The sequence below is a fragment of the Trichechus manatus genome, unplaced genomic scaffold, assembly GCF_000243295.1.
Source record: "Trichechus manatus latirostris isolate Lorelei unplaced genomic scaffold, TriManLat1.0 scaffold00139, whole genome shotgun sequence".
Lineage (NCBI taxonomy): Eukaryota > Metazoa > Chordata > Mammalia > Sirenia > Trichechidae > Trichechus > Trichechus manatus.
Genome location: NW_004444075.1, coordinates 1,020,137 through 1,046,169, shown reverse-complemented (window position 1 = coordinate 1,046,169; position 26,033 = coordinate 1,020,137). Strand labels below are relative to the sequence as shown.

The 26,033-nt window shown below is 38.3% G+C and overlaps 1 protein-coding gene across 10 annotated transcripts in view; it reads right to left on the bottom strand.

The window, feature by feature from the left end:
- INPP4B (inositol polyphosphate-4-phosphatase type II B) overlaps positions 1-26,033 on the bottom strand; it is a 961,283-nt gene that overhangs the window by 117,860 nt on the left and 817,390 nt on the right. For all 10 annotated transcript variants that reach the window (XM_023739719.1, XM_023739717.1, XM_023739718.1 and 7 more), the window contains one exon: positions 18,678-18,837. In XM_023739719.1, coding sequence (XP_023595487.1) covers positions 18,678-18,837 — 160 coding nt within the window. The remainder of the gene's footprint in view (positions 1-18,677; positions 18,838-26,033) is intronic.

Here is a 26,033-nt window from a genome sequence, read left to right as displayed (position 1 = left end):
TCTAGAAGAGTTCTGTATATTAATCTTTTGTATTCTGCCTCTGGTAATTCCAAGAAGTTCTCTTCCTCCAGAGAATTTATTGATTCTTTGTTTTGGGAGCTTGCTGAAGCCATCATGGACTGCCTCTTTATGTGACTTGATATTGACTGTTGTCTCTGAGCCATCAATTTTTATAATTTTATTTTGTGTTTGCTTATTGAAACCTAGCTTCTTATTTTGTTTTGTTTTGATATGCCCAAATAGGCTGCTCGTGTGCACTAGTTTGATTTTTGACACCTCTGGATCTCTAATGTCTTGTCACCAGGTAGTTAGTTCTGTAACTAAGTATGTGCATGCTAGAGTTGGTTAAAATTTCCTATATGGGATAAGCTCAGGTGTGCAGGCTGTCTGTCCCCAAGTGTGTGATGCAGGTTCTCACCCCCAGTCCTAGAGAGGCATGGGTGATTGTGCAGGGACTGGACTCTGGCTGTGGTAGGGGATCATGCACTGAGCCAGGCAGGGCATGGACAGCTGCCCCTGAGATTCTGAAAGAAAAGCATGTCCCTATTCTCTAGGGTGAATAGGTAGGTGAGTTTTGCAGCCTGGATAAGGGCACCCCAGTATGTTGGCTGCATAGACTCGAGGGCACCACTTTTTCTTGAACTCATGTAGCAGGTGACTAGGCACTTTAGGAGCTACCACCAGTCCTCAAGACCCTGCTGCAGATCAATAAAAGTGCCTACTTGATGGGGCAGGGCTGTTTCGAGGATCACATATCTGCCCGTTCACAGCTGAAGCAGTTGAAGTTAAACTTTAGATGTTTTCCCTGTTGTACTTTGGTAATGACGGCTAATGCTGTTGAGATGGGTCCCCACAAGTCTATAGAGGGGTGTATGGCACTCAGAGTCTGCAGGCCCCTGATTTCTACGGCCAGCAAAGGAGCTGTGTCGACCCTGTGTTCCTAGCCTAAGGGAGCCAGCAGCTTATTTGTTCCTTCTCCAAGGCCAGGAGAATGGGTCAGGGCGTCTTTGGGGATCTACTTCCAGCTCAGTGGACTCCCGGTGCAGAGCGCGGAGGGAGGAGATAAAAGGGAGAGAGGTTTTTCCCAAATCCAGTGCAGAGCGCAGAGGTAGGAGGTAAAAGGGAGTATTTTTTCCCAAATGGGCTTTTTTTTTTTAAATCGCTGCGAAAGGGTGCACGCAGGTACTTATCCTAGCCTCTCAGGAGCTGCTCTTCACTGGTTTGGAGTGTCCAAGCAGAAAACTGCTTCTCGAGCGCGTGCACAGCACAGCTGTTTGCCTGGTTCACCGCGGCCTGGCGTGGCTGTGTCTCTTCAGTATCGCCGCCACAGCTCTAGCACTCCTCACCTCTTCCAAACGGTCTTCCTGTCCGGTATGACTCAGATGGATTTCTTAACCTTGCCTTGATCAGGGCTGCCAGATGTTCACATAGAATCAAATCACTTGTTTTTCCAGGTCTTTGTTGTAAGAGGGATATAGAAAGCGTCTAACTAGTCCGCCATGTTGACCACGCCCCTCTAGTCTGCCATGTTGACCACGCCCCTCGTGTGAGTTAACTGGCCTAGCAGGCACTTAAGTGCCTACGCCATTGATTCTATCCTCTGAGCTCTTTTCAGTGATTAGGGGAAATGTGAAGAGAATGGTTTAGTGTCTATACATAAAAACTTTCTGAAACCTCTTAACCCTGAGACCAAAAAGCAGAGTGTTTCTTCAGGAAAACATAAAATGTGTGTGGCTTAGTTGAGCTTTTCCTGAGCTTTGTGAATTGTGTTGGAAGCCATCCAAGCTGAGCCTGTTTCCCAGTCCTTAACTTGCTTCTATAATGTATTCAAGTGACGCTCACTGAAGAATTCAAAGAACAGCTGCCAGCTGTCCCCCTCACCTCCTCCACACACCATCTATTTCCTGTATAGGAAGTTCACGTCCTCTGAGCTCGGCGGCTCTTACGTTCCTCAGGAGAAAAATAAAAGAGCCAAATACCAACCAACTGTAGCAGAACATAATGCTTTCATTCCAGTTTCTGAGCCATTTTCTTCTCAGGTGCTTGGTCTTTGCTCATTTAAAATAATTAGCTTCACAAAAGCTTGTAGCCACTGTTATTTTTGTTATCACAACCTTTCAGACACGGAAAAAAGAAAAGCTTAAGGGTTGCATGTCTGTTAAACTTTATGCAAAGAGGCCATTTCTTAGCACTCACCTCTAAGTTGATAAAATGAAAGGCAAACAATTAGAATGGCCTTTAAGAAGGATGATAAAATTCCCAAGGTTGTAAAGAGAACACAGACCAAACTTGCAGCAAACAGGGGTGTTATACTATGCTCAAACCTCAGGTAACACAGAACTGAAGGGGTGCATGGTTAGGAGTGGAGTGACAGTGGTGGGGGATATTGGTACCCCTACTTACAGAGTCACTGTTGTCTTTGAGTGGTCTATGCCCTACGTCAACCAAGATATGCCTACCAGTGTGCTCCTTTGAGTGAAGGTCCTGTGTTTCAGGTACAATTCTACAATGTGAACACCATAACTTGGAGGAGTCAATTAATGATAAAGCTTCCTCTACAATTATTTATAGCTAAGCTTATTTGTATAAGTATAATACATGTGGCCAACATGGTTCTGGACGCCAGACACCTCATCATAAGAGACCTCAAAACACCTAGACATAGCCAAGGATGTGGGGCACAGAAAGTAGGCTAATTCCAGACAAAAGATGAGTAATTAGGGAAAGAAAAGAACCCACTGAGGCTTGGTTACCAAGAATGTTTTCCCTGGCTACTCAGAATGTCCTCTTTCAAACCTTCCTGATCCTATCCCTGTCCACCTCCCATCTCTGGTCCAGGAATTGAATAATCAAACTGTATTTATATCACTTTAATAAACGCTAACTTTTTGTTAAAAATAGTTCCTTACATCATGTTTTTTCAACCCTCTTTTTGCTGCCATCATGAAAAGTATACTTATTCAAAAGTATACTTATTCATTGGACAAATAGAGCCTCTGATATATGAAGTCCAATGAAACCTCTCACATGAGTTAACTGGCCTAGCAGGCTGCCATCAAGTGGATTCCAACTCATAGTGAGCCTACAGGACAGACTAAAACTGTCACATAGAGTTTCCAAGGGTGTAAATCTTTACAGGGGCAGACTGCCACAACTTTCTCCCACAGAGCTGCTGGTGGGTTCAAACCACCGACTTTTTGGTTAGCAGTCCAGCATTTAACCACTGTGCCACCTGAGCTCCTCTCTTAAGTGCCCACACAATCATAAATGGCCTTTCTGCTCCAATGAACATTTCAAACCACTCTCACAAAGGAATGGCTAAAGCTTTAATTTTCTCTTTAAAAATGTTTTTGTCTATAATGTCTATAACTCATATCTCCTACCCTCAAGGAGCTTAACATACAGAAGGAAGGGTAACAGGTATAAAGTCATGCCTGTAATATAAGGGAGTGGGAAAGTGCTATAACAGCTAGGACAATAACAAAACAAGTTTAGAAGAGTTAATGGTTTAGAGGCAAGAGAGCTCATCTTTGGCCAAAGGATCACATTGCTTCATGGTTGTGTCATTTGCTGAACATTTGAAGAAATGCTATGTGGAGGGAGTTCAGGGAAGGCTGCATGGTCTGCAGGTGCTGAGCCATCCATAACGTGAGGCTGTGGAGGAATAGATCCGAGAAGGATGCCTGGTTTGGTAATGTTGAGTTCCATAAACCAAGGCCATCAACTGGAGGGAGAGATAAGGGGTATGGGAAAGGAAGAGGGAAAGGGCTAAGCTGACTCAAGGAGTTGGAAAAGGCAAAATTGAAGTAGAAGTGAATGTTGAGCCATATAATGGTTAATTTTATATGTCACTTGGCTAGGCTATGACTCTTAATGGTTTGGCAGAACCTGGACTGGTTGCTATTCCATAGTGTAATGTAATTACCTTTCGTGATGTGATCTGATGTGATTAACCAATCAGTTGAAAGGGGAGTTTCCTTGGGGGTGCAGTCTGCCTCCAGAATATGAACAAATGTTCTAGAGAGCTCTTTCTCTCTCCCTTTTGACCCTGCACTCTTCTTGTTGCTTGACCTACGGCTCTCGGGACGTAAGCCTACAAAAGTATCCGGCCTGTTGTCTGACCTGCAGATTTCGGTTTTGCCAGCCCCGGACCACAATCCCTTGAGCCAGAAGTGGTCTCCAGCCTGCTGCACGATGTACATGTTTGCAGCTTGCCAGCCCCTACCATTGTATAAGCCATTTCCTTGAAATCTCTCTCTCTATACACACACACACACACATACACACACACACACACATCACTATTTTTGTTCCTCTAGAGAACATGAACTAAGACAGGCCAGAAGCCATGAAACAAAACCAATGGAAAACTACATCTGGGCAGTCACCATAGTAGATGTAGCAAATGCCGGGGAGGTAGGGGTGGAGAGAGAAACAGGATGGTGCAGAGTATATGTATGAGCAGAGAGCCAAAAGCTAAGAAGCAAGACTCAATCTAGAAACAATAGGTATCGGGTAGGGCAAAGGGACTCACCGTTTTCGTAACTGGGGAAAGAAGGTAGCACGTGAATGCTGCACCTTCCATTCCCTCTACCACAAAGTGGCCTTAAAGGCTCTGAGGAGAGTCAAACACAAGACAAACATGTATCTTACGGTATAATGACGTTGGTGTCCACTGACCTATGAGCCAAGGTAAACGATGAATCTTAGCACCTTCCAGAGGTATTAGAAATGAGTACACTGCCCAACTCAAGACAAATTGCTATGAGAAAAACAAAGGCAACCTTTTCTCATGTCAAGGGAATCTTGTTTGTTTAAACCCTGCCAGCCTGAGAACACCGTGTTATAAAACTTCCCAGTTTTGCTCTTAGAAAAATAGCAAAGGAAATGCATCAGATGATATCCTGGTTAAACTTCTCGTTTTGTTGCACATAGTTGAAAGCTTTAAGTAAATTCTGCTAAGACAGGTTCCAGGAACTAAATCCATTAATCAAACAAGCCCTGTATTTGTTGTAGCACAGAAGTTTTGGATTTGAGTTATACTGGCCCAGAAGAATCCCACATTCATTCACTGGACTTATTTTGCCTTTCAACCTTAAAAAAAAAAAAAAAAAAAAAATTGTAACCTCAGGACTTTGTCCTACAAATAAGCTGGGTATTTAAGAAGAGGCTGCTTAGGTAATAGGCCACTAAGCAACCTGATATCACTAATATGTCCGCCTCAGAGAGCTCGTGCCATTCAAATTTTGTCCCACATCTAAGGTTGAGAAGAGGTATAGAGTGAAGAGTTTACTGAGTTGATTGAAGTCTGGTTAGAGTATAGGTGTCCAGAGAAGGGAAGAGGTGATGCATTTCTACCCTGAGGTGAACAAGGTGAGTGTAGTAGTTTTCTAGTAGTATTCAAGGCCAGTGGAATACAGTCCACTAGTGTTTTGATTTCTACAAATATAATAGAGCCTCATCTCTGAAGATTCAACTTGTAAGTGTTGAGTAAGCAGGGAAGTAAACAAACAGAACATAACGTAAACAGTACATTTCCCAGGACGTTCTATTCAATAATTACATGCCCTAGAGTCTCCAGATGGGAGATTTGAATCTTGCTTTTCCTCCTCCTATCCCAGTTTCTCTGTGGGCATGAGGGTCACCATATTTATGAGCAAGTTAACTAAATTTGCAAATGTAATTATGACTACATGCAATTCTTAAATTCTGCATAAGACTCCACTCCACAGTAAACCTTCAAGAAATACATATGGGATGGATTTTCATGAAGTGATCTCATAATATCACTAATTTGTATCTGATAAAACTTAACATTTTGTTACAGGCATGATAGTGAAAAATTATTTGTACAGAGTAAGATTAGAGACGCTATTTCCCGGAGGGAACAGAAACTGTGAAGCATAGCAGTTAAGAGAGCAGACTCTTGAGCCAGACCATTAGAGTCAGAACCTGGCCTCTGCTACTAGACTATGTGTGATGGCGTGCAGATTATTTCTACCCTCTACTTCTTTATCTATTGTTAGTTGCTGCCAAGCTGATTCTGACTCATGGCAACGTTATGTATATTTTCACCAAGAAAAAAAAAAAAAAAAGGTTGAGAAGTGAGAGGGTTGACATGTCAGGGAGTTGTTAACCAATGTCATAAAACAATACGTGTACTACTGTTAAAAAAAAAAAAAAAAGGAGAAGCAACCAATAAATATTAGCTACTACTGGTGCAGTGGTAAAGAGCTCAGCTGCTAACCAAAAGGTTGGCAGTTCGAATCCACCAGCTGCTCCTTGGAAGTCCTAAGGGGCAATTCTACTCTGGTCCTGTAGGGTCGCTATGAGTCGTAATTGACTCAATGGCAATGTTTTCTTAGTGTTAAAGGAAAATTGAAACAATCATAAAATAATTTCTGCGTGCTTCCCCCACATCTACACACCTACCAACATTTGTTCTTTACGCTCTTCCTTCTGTTTCGAGGATGAACTGTTTCTTCTCTAGCTAAGGGCAGCTCCTTTGCCTGTACACCAGATCACATCCCCTCTTACCTACTTAAGAGTGTCACTCCAGCAATCCTCCCTACCCCCTCACCCCTACATTACCAATATTTCTTTTTTTTAGTAGATCATTCCCATCAGCACACAGACATGCTGTTATCTCTCCTCCTTTAAAGAAATAACTGTCTTGACCCACTTCCTTTGACAACTTTTATTCTATTTCTTTGCTTCCTGTCAGTGAAACTCCTCAGCAGAGTTGTCTGTACATACTGTCTCCAGTTCTTTTTCTTCCCTTTCCTCTTAATCTACTCCACTTAGTTATAACCCCTACTCCTCTAGTAAAGCTACTCTTGTCAGCGTGGTCAGTGATTTCCACACTGCTAAACAAAGTCACTTCTCAGTCCTCATTTTACTTGACCTATCATCAGCACTAGGCATATTGCACTCTCTCCTGGAAATTCTCTCTAATCCTGGTTTCAGGATATCATATTCTCTTGATATTTCTACTATAGCACTGACCATTCCTTATCCAACTCCCTGCCTGGTTCCACTTCTTTCTTAACTACTAACACTGAAATGTGCCCAGGTATAGTCTAAAGGCCATTTCTCTTTTCTCTGTACATTCAATCCCTTGTTGATACTATTCAGTCTCATGGCTTTAGGTATATGCTGGTAATTTCCAAATTTATGTCTTCAGACTGAACCTCTCTCCTGAAATCCAGATTCTTATATCCAACTGCATATTTGGCGTTTCCATGCAAATGTATGTATACTAAGCATATCAAACTTCACATGTTCAAAATGGGCTCCCGTAATTATTTCCAAACCTGATATATCCAGAGTCTTCCTCAACTTCTTATATGGCCCCCCAATCCTACTAGTTGCTCAGGTCAAAAAACTTTGATTCATTCTTGAGTCCTCCTTTCTCTCATTCCCCCAGCTAAACCATGAGAAAACCCTGTTAGCACTACTTTCAAAATATATCCAGAACCTGACTACTTTTCATCATCTCCGCTACCACCTTCTTAGTCCAAGCCACCATCATATCTCACTGGTATATTCCTGGTTCTACCCTTTCCACCTGTCTAATTTCAACACAATAGCCAATGTGTTAAAATCTAAATCAAATTAGGTAACTCCTCTATGCAAAACCCTCCACCTTGTTAGTCCAAGCCACTGTCACATCTCACCTAGATAATTACATTAGCCTTCTAACTGGTCTATACCTGGTTCTACCCTTCCCACCAATAGTCTAATTTCAACACAAAAGCCAATGTGTTAAAATGTAAGTCAAATTAGGTTAATCCTCTGTGCAAGACCCTCCAACTTTTCTCCAATTTTCTCAGAGTATATGCCAAAGTCAATAAAAGGCCCTACAAGATCTTTTTCCCTAGTACATGCATTTCCTTCACTTACTGTATTCAAATCAAACCAGCTTCCTTGCTATTCTCTCAACATGGCAAACACATTTCTCTCTCAAGGACTTTGCACTAGGTGTTCTCTATGTCCAATATAGCCTTTCCCCAGATATCCACATGGCTCACTCCCTTACATCCTTCTTGTCTTTGCACAAATATAACTTCTCACTGAAGCCTACATTGGTCACTCCACTAAATTGCAATCCTTGCCCTCCACCAGTACCCAAAAACCTTCTCTCTCTGCTCACATAGCATTTGTCACCATTGACATATTATGTTATCATCTATTTCTTATGTAATTTTTTAAATGTCTCTCCCCTACTAGACCATAAATTTCAGGAGGGCAAGTAATTTTGTCTGTTTTGCTTATTGATATAATTCTAGTGTCTAGAATAGTGCCTGGCACATAGTAGGTCCTCAATTAAAATACGTTGGATGACTGAAAGGAAAAAGAAAAATTACTTTAAATTGTGTAGCATCAATTTTAATACCATAAAACATTATAACTGGAAGGGAACTTAAAACATTTGCTGATGATCTTTATTTTACTGACAAAGAAAGTGTGGTCCAGAAAATTTAAGTGACCTGCCAAAAGCCATGTAGCCACGTACGCAGCAAATGGTGGCTTGCCAAGTATCCTGGCTCTGAGTCAAGTGTTGCTTTGTTACATCATACTTACTGCAAAATTTTTTAAGAGAAACAACAGTACTTTTCTGACAAGACCGGACATTCAAAAGTATCAAAATGTGCAATTATTACTGGAATTCTAAATTTATAATAAAATTATCTATAGTATCTTTTGATTATTTATTAAGTTTTTTTTTTTTTTTTTTTTTTTTAACTAGTAAGCGTATATACTTTAAAAGTTGTTTCACTTGCCAAACTGTTACTTTCAAAAGCCTGGTTCATGGATGTTTCTTTCTCAGTGAAATTCAAAATATTTGTGTGTAGCAATTCTTACCTTCAGGAATATCAATATTTAAGCCTTTAAAATGAAAACTGATGCTTTGTGCTTATGTCTTTCTATTTTACAAAAAACAAGTATGAACAAAAACAAAAAACCTAGACTTGTTATATATTGTAAAACCACTGAAATAATTGTCTAATGTTGAGTTTATGTGCTGAGAACATTGGTATCTTTGTGCATGTGTTTGGATGTTACATAAATGAGCCAAAGATGGTCACTGTGAATTGGACCCAGGTTGTTTACGTATTTATAGAAGTCCCCTAAAAAGCCAAAAATAAAGCATATTTTTAGCTGTTTAGTACCTGCCTGCTTTATATACCCAGCAAAACTGCACCTAGCATCAATTAGCCATATATCAGATAAAACCCTGTAGCTATAAGGATCCCCAGCTGTGTCTATCTTTTGGGATTCTCCTACCCAGAGACTTATTACCTTGCTGCAAAAGGATGTCGTTTAAGAACATGTAAACTTCCCCCTTCCTTCTTTTCCACTGGAGTTTCCAGGCCTTCTTCCCCTTCTTCCTGTGCCACTGATTCTGGAGGATTCCCTGCTGTGGGGACCCCCCACCCCATGTGGCTGTCAATGCATTAGCCCTAATACATAGCTGGTTGTGCAACACCGCTATCTCATGGTCATATCTTTTTCCTTGACCAGCCCCTAACGCCCTTGAACTCCCTACAGTGTGAATGTGCACATGTATTGAAGAAATTTGGTGAAGAATATCAAGAAAACTGCCTACATGTTTCTTGTAGGGTATCAGCTGTAGATCAAGGTGATTAGGTCTTTATTCCTTAATATTTGGGACCTCCATGAGTCAGTGTTGACTCGATGGCAGTTAGTTTCTCTTTACTATTTGCTAAGAATTATGTTAGGCTCTGGAGATTCAAGAACAAATCACAAAAACCTGGTATATTTTTTCACAGATCCAAGTCTAGTAGGGAGGATGACATTTAAAGCAGCCTTTACAGAGGAGTCAGAGGTTTCAAAATGGTGGCCCATGGACTAGCCTTGTTTGGCCTGCCAATGTATTTTATTTGGCCTTCTAGTGTTTTAACAAGTTTGTGAATCAATTATTGACCTTTGAAAAACTTAAATGTTTCATATAAAAAAATTAGATTTATCTGAAAAAAAAATCAGCAGAAACGGTAACTTTAGGTCCACATTCCTCCATGGAATAATTGGTTGGAGCTGGAATGGTAGTCCCTTTCAATGGAACATATCTTTCCACATTTGCCCCAGTTTCCATCTATCTGTTTTGACTCATTCATGTTATCTTTCATGATGCCTATGGACCTTGACACTTGCCACTCCCTTTGTGATAATGCTGGGAAAGGTTTTAATAGCTTGTGGTGGGAACATGCAAAGGAGACAATCTGTGGCAGGACCGGTGACATAACTTGAACTCGATGAAAAATAAAAATGTGAGACCATGCGTTCAATGAGCAGTAAAAATGCTTTTTCCTTTCCTTCATGGTATCCCTCTTGACCGGTCATAGTGGTTTTTATCCTCCTCTGCCCCATACACTTGAAATCTATTTAAAGCTATTTCCATAAACCTGGAATCAGTTGATACCTTTTCAGTCTTGCTAACTATTTTTTTTAGTAGATTTTATTTTTTAAAGCAGTTTTAAGTTTATAAAAAAATTGTGCAGAAAGTACAGCGCTCCCATATAATTAATTGCATTAATTAATTAATTAGGTCCTTAATTATTTCAAGTGTATTAGGCAGATAGCCTTGGTAACTAAAAATAAAAGATGGGAAAGAAGGAGTGACTTGTAAAAACCCTGGATTTGTTTCTTTTTGGAAATCGGAGTGAATTTTTCTGATGCCTAATCTTTGGCGTTAGCAGGCTGTTGATAACTGGTTATAAATTGTAGGCAAATCCCTGGTAATGATAAGAGAGTTATGTGAACTGAAGGCTACCAGAGATAAGGTAAAAGATTTAGAAAAGATAGTGAATTCTCAGATCCTAGAAGTAAATGTGAAACTGGCCTTGTAAGTTAAAAAGGGTATTATGAAAGAGGAAAAAACATGAGTACCAACGAACTAGAAACAATAAATTCTAACCAGTGATAAGGGAACTAATTCTATGATCTGCATTGATTTTTAACACCTTCATAAGATAAAGCAGTGCTAAGGTGAAGCCAGCATGGGCTCATTATGAATAACTTTGTCACAGAAATTCAGATTTTTGACAGGGTTTATATATTGGTGCCATCACCCATCTATGAGTTTGTCATACTGTGGTGGCTTGTATGTTGCTATGATGTTGGAAGCTATGCCACCACTATTTCAAATACTAGCAGGGTCACCCATGGTGGATAGGTTTCAGCATAGCTTCCAGACTAAGACAGACTAGGAAGAAAGACCTGGAGACCTATTTCTGAAAATTAGCCAATGAAAACCCTATGGATCACAACAAAATATTGTCCAATATACTGCTGGAAGATAAGCCTCCTAGGTTGGAAAGTACTCGAAATACATAAAGGAGGCCACAACAATGGACTCAGGCATACCAATGATCACAAAGATGGTATAGGAACAGTAAACATTTTGTTCTGTTGTATGTGGGGTTGCCATGAGTCAGAGCTGACTAGAAGGCAACTAACAACAACATAGCTTGTAGATCAGGAAAATATATTCAATGACATAGGGCATGTCTTGATACTCTTGTAAAAGACAGAGAAATACAGACCACGCAATAACATGAATGGGTGAATATATAGCTGGATAGACACACATCCCCAAAGGGTAATGATTAACGAATGTATTTCAAGGCACACAGTTCTTTTTAGTGATGTGCTCAAAGATCTATATTTAGTTCTGTTTTCCCATCTTTTTTATTGATTACTTCTATGAATGGGCCAGAAATGTCTATAAAATGTGAGTGTAATAAACCTGAGTAGGAAAGTAGTTATGATGAATGAAAGAAACAGGTTACTATCAGAGTTAACTCAAAAGTGTATTACACTGCAATCATGTGGTAAACATCCATCTCTTCCAATAGAATTGAGATAGATTGTGTCTTAGTCATCCTCATGCCCCTAAGATTTCACAATGTCTAACACATACAAAATCCCATTGCAGTATAGTCGGGATTGATTCATGGCAACCCCATGTTACAAAGTAGAACTGAACTCCATTGTTGTAATCTTTATGGAAGCAAATCGCCAGGCCTTTCTCCCGTGGTGCTGCTGGGTGGGTCGGAATCACTAGTCTTTTGGTTGGTGGCCAAAAGCAAACCGTTTGTGCCACCTAGGGACTCGTCTGGCACATCTGAAAACACCTGTTGCCCTGGAGTCAATTCCGACTCATAGCAACCCTATTGGACGGAGCAGAACTGCCCCATAGGGTTTCCAAGGATCAGCTGGTAGATTTGAACTGTTGACCTTTTGGTTAGCAGCCAAACTCTTAACCACTGGTCCACCAGGGTTCCATCTAGCACACAGTGGTGCTTAAATGTTTCTTGAATCTTGAGGAGTCTGTAGGGCCAGTCAAATTTAGCAAGGCTATGGCTATCAATGGAGTTAGTAGTAAAATATGGCTATCAAAGTAACTAAGTGGGCTTAGATGTTATGAATGGAAAAATATGATCTAAAAGTAGAGAAGTGGTCCTTGTGTGTCACTTTGCAGTTATGGCACTACGTTGGGATCACTGAGCTTATTTCTGGGAACCACAACTAGACAAACTAAAAATGGTTCAAAGAAAAGCAATTATTGGAAGTGATTGGAGCTATTTGAAAAAAGTGACCCACAAAGTAACAATTCAAAAATGACATGATGGTTGTTTTCAGATAAAAGCTAGCCTATAATGTGGAAAAAAGAATGTAAACTTGTTCTTTTTGTTGCAGACGATTAGATCTCAGCAAGTGGGTGAAATTAAAGGAAACAGATTTGAATCAACATCCAGAGTATGTGGCTCTAGAAAATAAAAGTGTTTTCTGTCACTGGAGATGTTTATCACAGGCTAGGTGAAATTTGGCAGAATTATTCTAGGCAAGCTTCTTAAAATAATTTGGGAGGGTCATGTCAAAATCTAAGATTTTAATATTGAATGATTTTTTTCTTAAATCTCTAATTTACTAGGACATTGAAGGCAGGTGTGTTATGCATACAGTAGATGCTTCACAAATGCATTTAACTGTACTGAAAATCAAATGACAATCTTTGTTCATTAAGAAAATATAAATATTTATAAGCCATATAAGTTTGGAACATTTATTTCATTATTTCTGTTCAGAAGAATAAAGAAAAATCTCACTTCTTTCAGCACTATTTGTATTAATCCCATAGACAAATTGATGAAATAATATATATATGTAGTAAGACCCTAGACCTAAACAAACCAACCAACAAAAAAAAAACATTCAAAACTACAGATTAAAAGTATAATTGATAATTAATTAATATACTTTAAAAAGAAAAATTTGAAATTAGAAAAGAGTGATGTATATAGATTATAGGGGAACATTAACAAATGGATAAATTAGCAACAATCCAGAAGACCATTATTTAACCACATTAAATAACAACAACAACATATATTATAGCTAAAATATGAAAATAAAAGATGGTGATGAGGAAAGAGAAAGTGACTCTCCTAGGGGTATCTTACCCTACGAGATTTTAAAATGTGTCACAACATATAATAATCAAAACCATATAAAATAGAATGAACATTCCAGAAATTGATTAAAAATTTTGCAGAAATTAACATAAAGGAAGATGAAAAAAATAAAACAAATAAACCCACAAGTGATACAACATGAAGAAAAGAATCACTAATGATCTTGTGAAAATACTAATACCTATTAAGAGCTTAGCTGCTAACCAAAAGGTCAGCAGTTCAAATCCACCAGGTGCTCCTTGGAAACCCTATGGGTAGTTCTACTCTGTTCCGTAGGGTCACTATGAGTCGGAATCAAGTCGATAGCAATGTTTTTGGTTTTTTTGAGTAGTATTTACCACATTATACATTGCAATAAACTCTAGATTATGCCAATTAATTAATCAATTCAATTAATAAATTATTTTTTTTAAATAAAAGAGTTAAATTGCTTTTCCACCCCAGCTATGGGCTGGGAATAAATTTGGGTCTACTGACGAAATGCTTTCATTATAAAAATATTTTTTGAAATATAATAAAAGGCTATTCAATGTCCAACTTCATCAATAACCCCTAATTATAATACGATTTTTTTTATCCAACCTGTCATAAAATTAATGAAAATATTAGAGGCTGGGAAGACTGTAGTTAGAAGAGTGTATACTATTAGTGAGAACACCTATTATTTAAAAGAGCCACCAAAATGTTCCTGCCTACGCAGATACTGGTTTCTAAATGCTATTCTCCAAAAAAAGGAACCAGGGATCCTTGGAAAGTGGCTGATCTAGGGCTGGGGCAGAAAATATACAAGATGAGCCTGAAGTGCCTTGTTGTGTCAGGAAGTAAGGAAGTGCTAAAAAAGAGGAGGGTGGGCTGGGGTGTAGGGGGAACTTTAGGACACAGAAGCCAACTTGAAAGTGCTCCAATGGCCAAAGCTGGAAAAAATTTGAGCAACAAAATAAATACAGTATTGGATTATAAACTAAAGAATAACATAAGTATCTATGAGTCCACACAAATATAAACAAATAATTATATAGATAAATAAAATGTGAGAGAAGGAACAACTCTCCTTACAAAATAATTCCAATTAATAAATGAAGAAGGGATGTGGGAGATAGAAAATCACCATTAGACAACTATGGGGATGACTGTTCCAGGCTACAATTAGTCATGTGATGCTACAGTTGGTGAGTGAAAATTTAAGGAGAAACAGTATATTTGTATAGCTCTAAAATACCTCTCCTCAAATATTTATTATTTACTGTGGTGGTTTTAACATATGTCCACAGATTCCTTGATACCCCTCCCTCCAAGAGATGGAGTGTAATTCCCATTCTTTTAAGTATGAGCTGGGCTCAGTGACTCTTAAAAAATGAAGTATGGAAAGGGAAAAGCAGTAACTTTACAGTGGTGAAATCTAGTGGATCACTACAAAGTGATCAAGGTTAACATTACCAGTAATAAGTCATGTTGATATCATATAGTGCCTGATGTTATGTGATGGGAAGGAAAATTCATCTGTATGATATTCTTTCCAAATAAACAAATAAAAAAAACAAATACCAAACCCATTGTCGGTGAGTCGATTCCGACTCATCGCGCCCCTATAGGATAGAGTAGAATTGCCCCATACGGTTTCCAAGGAGCAGCTGGTGAATTCCAGCTGCTGACTTTTTGGTTAGCAGCCAAGCTCTTAACCATTTTGCCACCAGGGCTCCAAATATCTGTAAGCTCTTTCTAATAATGAGAAAACATCAGAAAAACAAAAACTGAATGACTTTCTACAAAATACCTAACGAGTACTCTTCACAGTGTCAAGGTCAAGAAAAAATAAGAAATGACTAAGGAACTGTCACAGACTAGAGTTGCTAAGGAGATATGCCGAGTAAATGCAATATAGGACCCTGGATTAAATCCTCAAATAGAAAAAAAAAGAGACATTAATGGAAATACTGGGATATGCAAACAAAATCTGTAGTTTAGTCAATAGTGTAGTACCAAAGTTACTTTCTTAGTCATGGTAAGTGTTCTACAGTTATTTAAAATGTTAACATCAGGGAAAGCTGGATGAGGAACCTATAAGCAGCTTCTGTTCTACTTTTGCAATGCTTTGGTGAGTCTAACATTTCAAAATTAAACTTTAAAAAAAAATACTCCAACTTTAGACCTAGTAATCCTACCTATAGCAATCTAATTTAGGGGAAAATATGTGAGCTGTAGTTAAAGATTTATATATTTACAAATGCTTATGTGTTAAATGCAGCATTATTTAGAATAATTAAATACCTTAAGCAGTGGTTTCTCTTTTGATGGATTAATTTACAGTTTTTGTAATCTCATTTTCAGAGAATGCATGTGAGGAAATATTCATAACGTAACGTTACATGGAAAAGCGGGATATCAAAACACACATCTATATTTATAATGTGGACTCCGGTTTGGTTAAAATAAATGTGAATGTGTTTGTTTGTGTTCACACACAGGAAATGTTCAAAATGGTTATGTCTGGTTGACATAATAAAAGTCATATGTACTTTTATTTTCTTTCACACATCTTTTGAATTATCATTTTTCTAATAAAATTAAAAATACAAGTAAATTGGATGACATATCATTAATGAATGCGTATCTTAAACCTCTTTATCAGAAATAGTTTGGGTATAGTTAGGTAGATGCACGATTTTAGATTATTTGTTTGCTTTTATACCAGGTTAAAAAGCTATTATTATTTCTTTACTGTATTGCTTTATGTGAAAAAATTCATGGTAGAAACTGAAATTTTTTTCCCAAATTTAAGAGGAATTCTATAATAAAAGTAATAGGTCAAGCTAATTCATCCCCCTTCAAATACGCAATAACGTCCATAGCATATGTTAAATACACCGGAGCATAGATTAATTTGTAAAACATCTATTTGTGTATGTTAAGCATCTTTTTTATGTAACAATTATCCTCTTCAGAATATTCACTTAATACACAATTGTCTAATATGTAAAATGTTAACAAAGCTTTAATTTTGAAATTACTTGACATTTACTACATTAAATAATTTTCAGACCAAAATAATAGTTCATTGTACACAAATAATGTCTTACCCGCTGAAATTCCTTTAACACAAAAAAAGAATGAATGAAATGAACACGGATAATAAAATAAATCAAACCATAAAAATAAGAAAATTAGTGAGAGGTCTACATGTTGTCAAGTGACTATAACCATCTATAAAGCTGCTCAAGTTGTCAATTCTACAATTGCAGCAACTTCTAGCTGGTTTTAGGCTATATCCAAATAATGTCTCACATTCAAATAAAAGTGATGAATCAATTCTTACAGATGGTTTATCTATCAAAATTATATGCCAACTATTTTTACTTTTTAAAATTTATTTTTGACCCTGCAGATACAATCTTCTGATAAAATACAAGATATGAATAAAATGTGTAATTCTTACATATATTTGGAGCTTTATTCTCTTCATCAGGAAGTTTGGGGACATGAAAACAAACAAATAAAAAAAAAATGCAGTAAAATCCAGCATTCCTTATTTAAGCTAAAAACAGACTCTGCTTACTTCCCTCAATTTCTAGAGCCCAGCACAGTGTGTGTGTGGCTCACTCCTGATCATCAATAAATGTTCAATTAAAGAAAACTGAAGTATTCTATTTCTTTATGACATAGCTATGACAAACTTTCATTTTGATTCGTGTGCATTTATGTAACTGGACTAGATTTATTAATTAATAAATTGATATTAGAAAAATAAAATCCCCAAACACACTTGAACCAAGGAGGTGTGAACATAACAGACACTGGTGTAAATTTACCAGTAAATCACAAATACACTATAGAGGAAGAGGGGCCATTTACAATAAGAAAATTTTGCAAAGCCATAGTTTACAAATATGATTTAGAAAGGGTTCTGTTATTCAAGTGATGAACGATCAATGTTTCACGTAATTAAAACTCCTGATGAAAATGTGAGTAACGAAAAAATCAGGAAAATTTAAATTTATAAGAGTCCGTATTTTCTTATGACTCATTTTCCTAAGTAAAAGAAAAAACAAATTTCAGATGAGGATAGGAGAAAACTGTTTACCCTCTGCTAACACTTAAGATCCCTAGCAAACGGACTGGGACAACTCGAACAGAAGTTCCTATGCCCATAAAGAAATGCAGATAGTTGTCTTGGTCTTTGTTGTCAATAGTAATCAAATTAACGAGAAAATTATAACAAAAAAGCCATTCTAATTTGGCATTTATAAGGACGTAGCATAATTAAAATTTTATTTGCATATCATATTTGCTGGTCAACATTTTTAGAAGCCATATATTTGAAAGTATTGATTTGTATCTATCTATAGGCACATACGTATATACTCACATGTGTATGTATACACACACACGCACACGCATATATAAACACACATACAAGGGATAGTTCTACTCTGTTCTATAGGGTCACTCTGAGTCAGAATCGACTTGACAGCAATGGGTTTTGGTTTTGGGTATATACACACATATATGTATATATATACACACACACATAGGTATGCATATTTGCCTTACTAGTAGTTAAGAGCTTGGCTACTAACCAAAAGGCTGGCCGTTCGAACCCACCAGTCACTTCTTGGAAACCCTATGGGGCAGTTCTACTCTGTCTTACAGGCTTACTATGAATCGGAATCAACTCGATGACAACAGGTAAAGTTATCAGAATAATGCAAAAGCATATTCCTCAGAGTCAAACTTTCTTAAATGTTTTTGAGATAATTCACAAAAATATTCCTCAGAATAAAGCAAAACGCATTCTATCATATTATGTTCAAGGAGTATTTTGAGATATTGTGTCCTGATATCCTCCAAGTTTCCAAAGGTTGAGGGCTGATGCTTGTTTTTCTTCCTAACAAAATTTGTTGAGAACGCATAAAAGCAGATTAAAGTATGTTAGACTCTTTAAAAGAAAACACGGCTTTTATGTAACAAAAGAAAAAAAAAAAAGCATTGCAAGCAGTTCTGAAAATATAACTGTGATGCAATTTGATAAATAGCCTTCCATTATCCAAGCCAGAGCAGTGGAAAAGCATGCTATCAGCACTGTCATCAAAGGCACTATTGATGCTTCTTTTTCTATCTCGTTTTCTCATGACATTTTATTTTATTTACTCAGTCAATAATTGGGAAAAAATGATTCCTTACCCCTTGGGTGACATGTGATGGAGTCTGCTGGCAAAGGGTCCTTTTCTCCGTCTTTGCTGTGGCCGCCGCTGCCTTCACTGCCAACATCTCCTTCAATCAGTCTATCCACCATGGCAATAATGCAGTTCAGGCTCTTCCCCACACTGGCCCACACCCTATCCTGAAGAGAGCATTAGTATCACTACACATTTTCATTGCAAAAACAAGATAGGGCGAAAACTGATGAATCCATTCAAGAGAAACAGTTGGAAGACTAACCAGTTAAATGTAGATTGAGTGAATAGCTATAGAACTCCCATTAATTTGGCAAGACTATGGACATAGAAGAAATCAATTTTCTCTTAATAAAGCAAAGATTAAGCGTGGTAAATCCTTTCATTCAGTACATTATTTTCACTCTGTCTTAAAAAAATGATGGACATGTAATACAATATTAATCCACTATTAAACACAAATTACGACGTTTTTAATTGGAGATATCTATTTTCATTTCCTTAGTAAGAAAGCAAAGGAACACCAATATTTTTAAAGAATGGCCACCAGTCACATCAGAAATTCTTAAAGTATGGTCTTCAGACCACCACTATCAGAATCAATGAGTATTAAAACACAGACCTAAATACAGATACCTGGATGCCACCAAGTCAATCAGAACCACTGGGGAGAAGCAAAACAACAACAAAATCTGTTCCTGTTGCTGTTGAATTGATTCCAACTCATGGTGACCCCAAGTGTGTCAGAGTAGAACTGAGCTCTATAGGGTTTTCTTGGCTGTAATTTTTACAGAAGCAGATCATCAGGCCTTTCTTCCACGGCTGGCTGGGTTAAAACCATCAACCTTTTGGTTAGCAGCCTATCACAAGCCATTTGTGCCACCCAAACACCTTCTGCTGTGGAGGAGGGTCTGTAAATTGAAATGTTAACAATCTCCCCAGGTGCACCTGACCACACTAAGTCTGAGGGTATGTACTCAATATAATATGGTACAGCAGACACTGTAGGTCATTCTGGATCATTTATTTCCTAGGAAGTAGTTCCTAATAGGAGCCTCCTACAACTTAGTGGGCTTCTTTGTCCCTAATCTTTTCATTTCTGATTAGTTCCCAGTTTTGTTTAGGGAAATGCATAAAACCAAATTATTTGATTCATACAACCTTGCTATTAATTTTTTTTAAATACAAATTTAAAACATAGTTATCATTATGGCAGCCTGCCACCCTTTGCTTTCCTTCTTGCTCCTCTTCCTACATTATTTAAATGGAGGAACTGACTGCCCTTCTCTCCCTCTAGGCATAAGAACCAAGAAGGGTTTATGGTACTCTCCCCTGCATCTTGCCATAAAGCAATCTTTCAGTAGGTGCTTTTTCTGTAATGGAGCTATTTCAGGCACTTAGAGTACCACTTAGTGCAAAGATAATACTCAGTTAAAGCACTTTCTTAGTAGTTTATATATATTTCCCCAAATTTATATATATGTATGTTTATATATATGTACATACATATATATATATATAATTTTTTCCTTGGTTAATTTTACTTGTTTCTAAACATATGAACTAAATTTTAGGTAGTTTATCTACTTAAAATCTTGGGAGAAAGAACTACAGTTGAACTTAGATTATTTGCTGGTTTGTTTGAAAAGATAGTTGAAAAAATGCAACCATATTAAAACAAATATATGGGTGTGCAGACTTGGACAATTTTAGCTGAGAGAGTAATAGGGATTAGTAGAAACACAATACATTTGAATAAGAAGAGGTAGTCTGAGGTATGAGGACATTGGTGGTTCAGGATAGAATTCTCGCCTTCCACGCAGGAGACCTGGTTGCGATTCCTGGCCAGTGCACTTCATACACAGTGACCACACATCTATAGGTGGATGCTTGCGTGTTGTTATGATGCTAAACAGGTTTCAGTGGAGCTTCCAGACTAAGATGGACTAGGAAGAAAGACCTGGAGATCTACTTCCAGTCTAAATCAGTCAGTTAAGATCCTATGGATCACAAGGGTCCAATCTGCAACAGATCATGGGGATGGCACAATACCAGGCAGCATTTCTTTCCATCGTACTTGGGGTCACCATGAGTAGGAGGCTAACTCCACGGCAACTAACAACAGCAGCAGTATTCAGGTCTAGTTATGGGACATGCTACCCGTGTGACATTGGGAAAATCACATCTCTGGGGAGATTCAGTTGTTTTGTCTACAAATTGGAATGATAACTGTTGCCCTGCCTGCCTCACCATGTATGCTGCAGTGCAATCCCAATGCTGTGATTTCTGTGACAGTGCATGGTTAAATCATTACAATTTAGCAAAATCACAGTCAATTCTTGCTGGCTTCCCTAATGAATCAACCTTGCTTTTCATCTTCCTATAATCTTAAGTGTGAAGTTTGCTATTAATAAAACATAATAATAACAATCTCTCCCTCAAAGGAAGGTCTTTACCCTAAAAGATTAAAAAAAGCTTCTCTTCTAAAGATATCAATACACCGATCACATCCGCAGATTATATCATCCTCTGCTTCTTACTTGAGAAGATGAGGTGACAGCACCTCTGAGTCATGAGGGAGAAGAGCTAAGGAAGCCTATCTCTTCCAGGTGGAAAGGCTGGGGAAAGTTAAGTAAGCTGAATGTCCTGACATCACTCATATTAGGATTCGGTGAGGAGCTTACAATCCAAACCACAATAACAAACTTAATGCCCTCCATTCTGAATATACCTTAATCACCACCACCGTGTCTTTAAAGCTATTAAATTTAAAAAATGAAGCAACTCTCCAGCTAAAACTGGCAATGAACTTTGCTACTGAGGAGAAAAGGGGAGGGGGCTCCTTTCAATTTTCCAGATGAGCTTTGTGCATGAGATAAATCTTTCACTCTCTTCTTATTGTCCATGTGGAAGAAACTTTGTATTTTGATCAATGATCAAATAGTATTGCATGCTGCCTTTTTTTATGTAAAGGAAGATAAAGGATGAATCATCTGCTCTTATTAATGTCTCTAAAAAGGTCTGAAGATAAGGGTATTTAAAAGGATAATTTGATATTCACATCTATATATTGTTCTTCTTTTTCAGATACTTCGGGTTATAGGATTCCACTGGTTGAAAAAAAGTAACATTTGCAGCCAGTAGAAAGACCTTTACTAGCCTAGAGTAGTGAAACATGTCCATTGTCCTAGACCAACAACTATATAGTAAAGGGTTACATGAAGAACAGTAGAAAAAACATTGAAGCGGTTAAATGCTTAGAGATATGAACTTTGAAGATGTTTGCTGGGAGTGAGGGGATTAGCAGAATTTCTTATGTAATACTAATGTACCATTCATGCATAATAGAGCCCTGGTGGCACAGTGGTTAAGAGCTATGGCTGCCAACCAAAAGGTCTGCAGTTTGAATCCACCAGCTGCTCCTTGGAAACCCTATTGGGCAGTTTCAGCTCTGTCCTATAGGGTTGCTATGAGTCAGAATCGACTCAATGGCAACGGGTTTGGTTTTTGGTTTATTCATACATAATAAAATATTATTGAAAATATACTCAGCAGCAAACCTAAAGCAAACCCATTCTATTATTTATCTTTTTGGAGAGCAGATCCAGTCTAGCTAGTGGTGAGAGACCTTTGTGCCCCACTGGCCACTACCTCCTTCTCACCCGCCTAGCACTGCATGTGCATCTCTATTACAGCATCTACAGAGTAGACTGAAGTTATTGATTTCCACCTCTGTCTTCAATACGAGGCTGTGAGTCATTTGAAAGCTGTGTCCTCACTACATAGTACAGGGTCTGGCACTCAATAAATTTTATTTGAAGAAAGGAAGGAAAGATGGCAGAGAAAAAGGGAGGGAGGCAGAAAGAGAGGGGTGACTTCACCCCAGAGATAGAGAGAGGGCTGGTATTTATATTCGCCTGGCATATATAAGCACTCGCTCATTTAACCCTCAAAAACCATGACAAAAGGTTAATATTATTGACCCAGTTTTTAGAGATGAGGAGACTACAGGTAAGAGAAGTTAAATAACATTCAATATTAAAATACTATAACTGGACCAGAAATTCAGGTCTCTCTGATGCCACAGACCTGACACTTCTCCTATGATTTTTCCACAGAATTGTGGTACAGAGTTAAAATTCCTCTTGGGGCATATTATCGGTACCCTAGAGACAGGGAAGACAGAAGAAGTTCAGTAGAGGGGGTCCAGAAAGGATTACATAGAAGCCTAAAGGGCTTGGTTATCTGAGACTTGAAAATGGGCACGTCCTAGACTAGGAGATGACTGTAAAAAATGCATACGTTGGTCACATGTACTCTTAAATCTGCAATCAAGAGTGTTATACAAGGAGGGAAGGAGCAGTCACTTGGCTAACTGGTCAGCCATCATGGGAATAAGGACATAAGCCGCCAACATTAGTAGAGGGCAATATCAGGAATAAGGTACAAAATCCATTACTGTGACGGGGACATAAAACAGAGAGTGAGTTATTGAGAGAAAAATCAATTATTTTGAAACTGAGACACTAAAGAAATGTCAGCAAGATTCCTGAAGATAACATTGGACCAAGAAACCTTGAATACCTGAGATCTCTCTTAAGCTATCCATTTTCCATTATATCTCTGTGAAAACATGCACAAAGCAGAATAACCAGCAAAAGAATAGCCCTTTTCTGAGGATTTTTACTCACTAAACAGGTCCACATGGAAATTCTTTTTGCTTAGATTGTTGTTATGGCTGGGCCCTACTCTACTTTCTTCCCTAGTATCTTGGTCATCTAGTGCTGCTATAACAGAAGTACCACAAGTGATGGCTTTAACAAAGAGAAATTTGTTCTTTCACTATCTAGTAGGTTACAAGTCCAAATTCAGGGCGTCAGCTCCAGGGGAAGGCTTTCGCTCTCTGTCAGCTCTGGAGGAAGGTCTTGTCATCAAACTTCCCCTGGTCAAGGAGCTTCTCAGTACAGGGACCCTAGGTCCAAAGGACACACTATTCTCCTGGCTCTTGTTTCTTCATGGTATGCGGTCCCCCCGTCTTTCCGCTCACTTCTCTTTTATATCTCAAAAGAGATTGATTTAAAACACAATCTAATCTTGTGGATTGAGTCCTGCCTCATTAATGTAACTGCCAATAATCCCATTTTATCAACATCACAGAGATAGGATTTACAACACATAGGAAAATCACATCAGATGACAAAATGTTAAACAATCACATAATACAGTCGTGGCCTAGCCAAATTGATACACATATTTTTGGGGGACACAATTCAATCTCTGACACCTACTAAAATCACACAATTAGTTTCAGACTGCTCCCATGATGAGGAATGGGTGATTTGTGAGAAGACTATGGTAGCAACCACATGTGACTACAATGCATGGACCCTCCAGCCACTTCTCAGGCCAGGGAAGTGTGAACCCCTCCAGACTCTGTTTAGCTCTCCAACCACAAGGAAGAATTAATAAAAACAACCTATCAGAAAAACAAAGATAGCTGGGATTTCTTCCCCAAAACAGTAGCCATTATTCTGTTATATCTACTGTTGTAAGAAGGATGTAACAGAAAAAATGGTGGGTTAAAGCCTAGCCTTTATTAAATGGAGCCTAATTGGTGTCCTTGTATATAATGGATTCTTCACAACAACTTTACATCTCAGAAGTCAAGTGGCTATAAAAGTTTTCTGGTCAATGAGGGTACCAGTTCAGTGGGGAACTAGCAGCAATATTTATTCCATTTAGAGTCAGCTGCTGACCGTGGCCTTATTTATTTCTGGATTAGGACCTAAGCTAAAATGCAGGGCAAAGCCGAGAGGCAGTCACTGTGTAAGTTTGATGGATGCAGCAGAGTAGTGTCCAGTGAGACATGACGCCTAGTAGAGTGAGCTATGAGGGTAGCAACATGGTGCTAACTCAGCATACCATATGTTTATGAGCTTGGTAGAATCAGAGAAACTCTGTTTGGGATCAGCAGCTCACTTTAAAAAAAAAAAAAATCAGCAGTACTTAGCCAATTGACTTTTTTAATGCTGATGTTTGGTCGGCAAAAGATGTGAAGATTAAACCAGAGCTGATATAAGGGTCCACAGTAGCCCTGTCATATTTATATCTCCAAGCAGTTTCCTACTTGTCAATACCAATGTCTGAGGACTTTGATTAGAACCAGTGAGTGAGTCAACAAGGCCAATCCTGTCTTTAAAGAAGCTGCAGTTTATCCTTGTATTGATGGAGAGCAATTCTCACTATCCTGGCCAACTTCTTCATCGCTGTGAGCCTTTGTTCCTTCAATGGTTTGATAGGCCTTCTCTCTGAATCCTAACTTTTCCCAGACTATTAAGTGAAAGGAGTTGTTTTCTTAAGATATTCTGTGGCCCAAACCAGCTCATGTATGCTACAAACTGTGTAATACACAAACATGTACACACACACATAAGCACACACTGGATCATGTATGCTTCAAGCTGTATAACACACACACTTAGGCCCACACACACACCAGGTCCACTAAAGAGAGCCAGACACATGGCATCCATTATAATTGAGTTAGATTCTCCAACCTTTGTTTCCCACTGACTCTCCTGCATTAACTTTACCTTCTTGCTCGTGTAAAACCTCTGTCCTTCATTTCTCAATAACCACACTCAGTTCAAGGAACTCAATCCTGGCCATGCCCCGCAATCCCATCCCTAGTCACATACATAAACTCAGATACTCATATAGCTTCTCCAGCACTGGCCTCTCATATTTCCCTGGTTTGGATATTGCCCATTCCTGTATTATTAGCTATAATACAATCAGGTCTACACATGAGTGCCACATTCATCTTCATAGATCGCCACACTCACTTCATCACCCCTCTGATCAAAAGCAGGCGTAGTACTGCAGCAAGTATAAACTTTTCTCAGCATGGAGGCACCTCTATACTCTGACCCATTTAGATAATGCTACTTATTTTTTCTTTAGTCTTCAAAATGAAACCTTTATCCAGGTCAATCACCGTGCTGTCCTAGAAACATGCTGTTAATTAATTAGCTCCACAAATATTTACTGGCTCTACAATACGCCTGCTCAGTGCTAAGCATCAAAGATATGAAGGAAACCTTGGAGGAACGAATATCTCTACCTTGACATATGCTGCTTTTTATGCCTTCTCCCTTTTCTTCCATCAATCTGCAGTCTCACTTGGGCTTCTCACTATCTCCAATAATTCTTCATGCTATTCCCTCTGCATAATATACTTGTTCTTTTTAATACATATGGCCTCGATCAGGGAAATTACTATTATTAATCCATCCTTGTATTGCTTCATCCTAGTATACACCAGCTAATAGATAAATTTAACAAAAAAAAAAAAAAAAAAAAA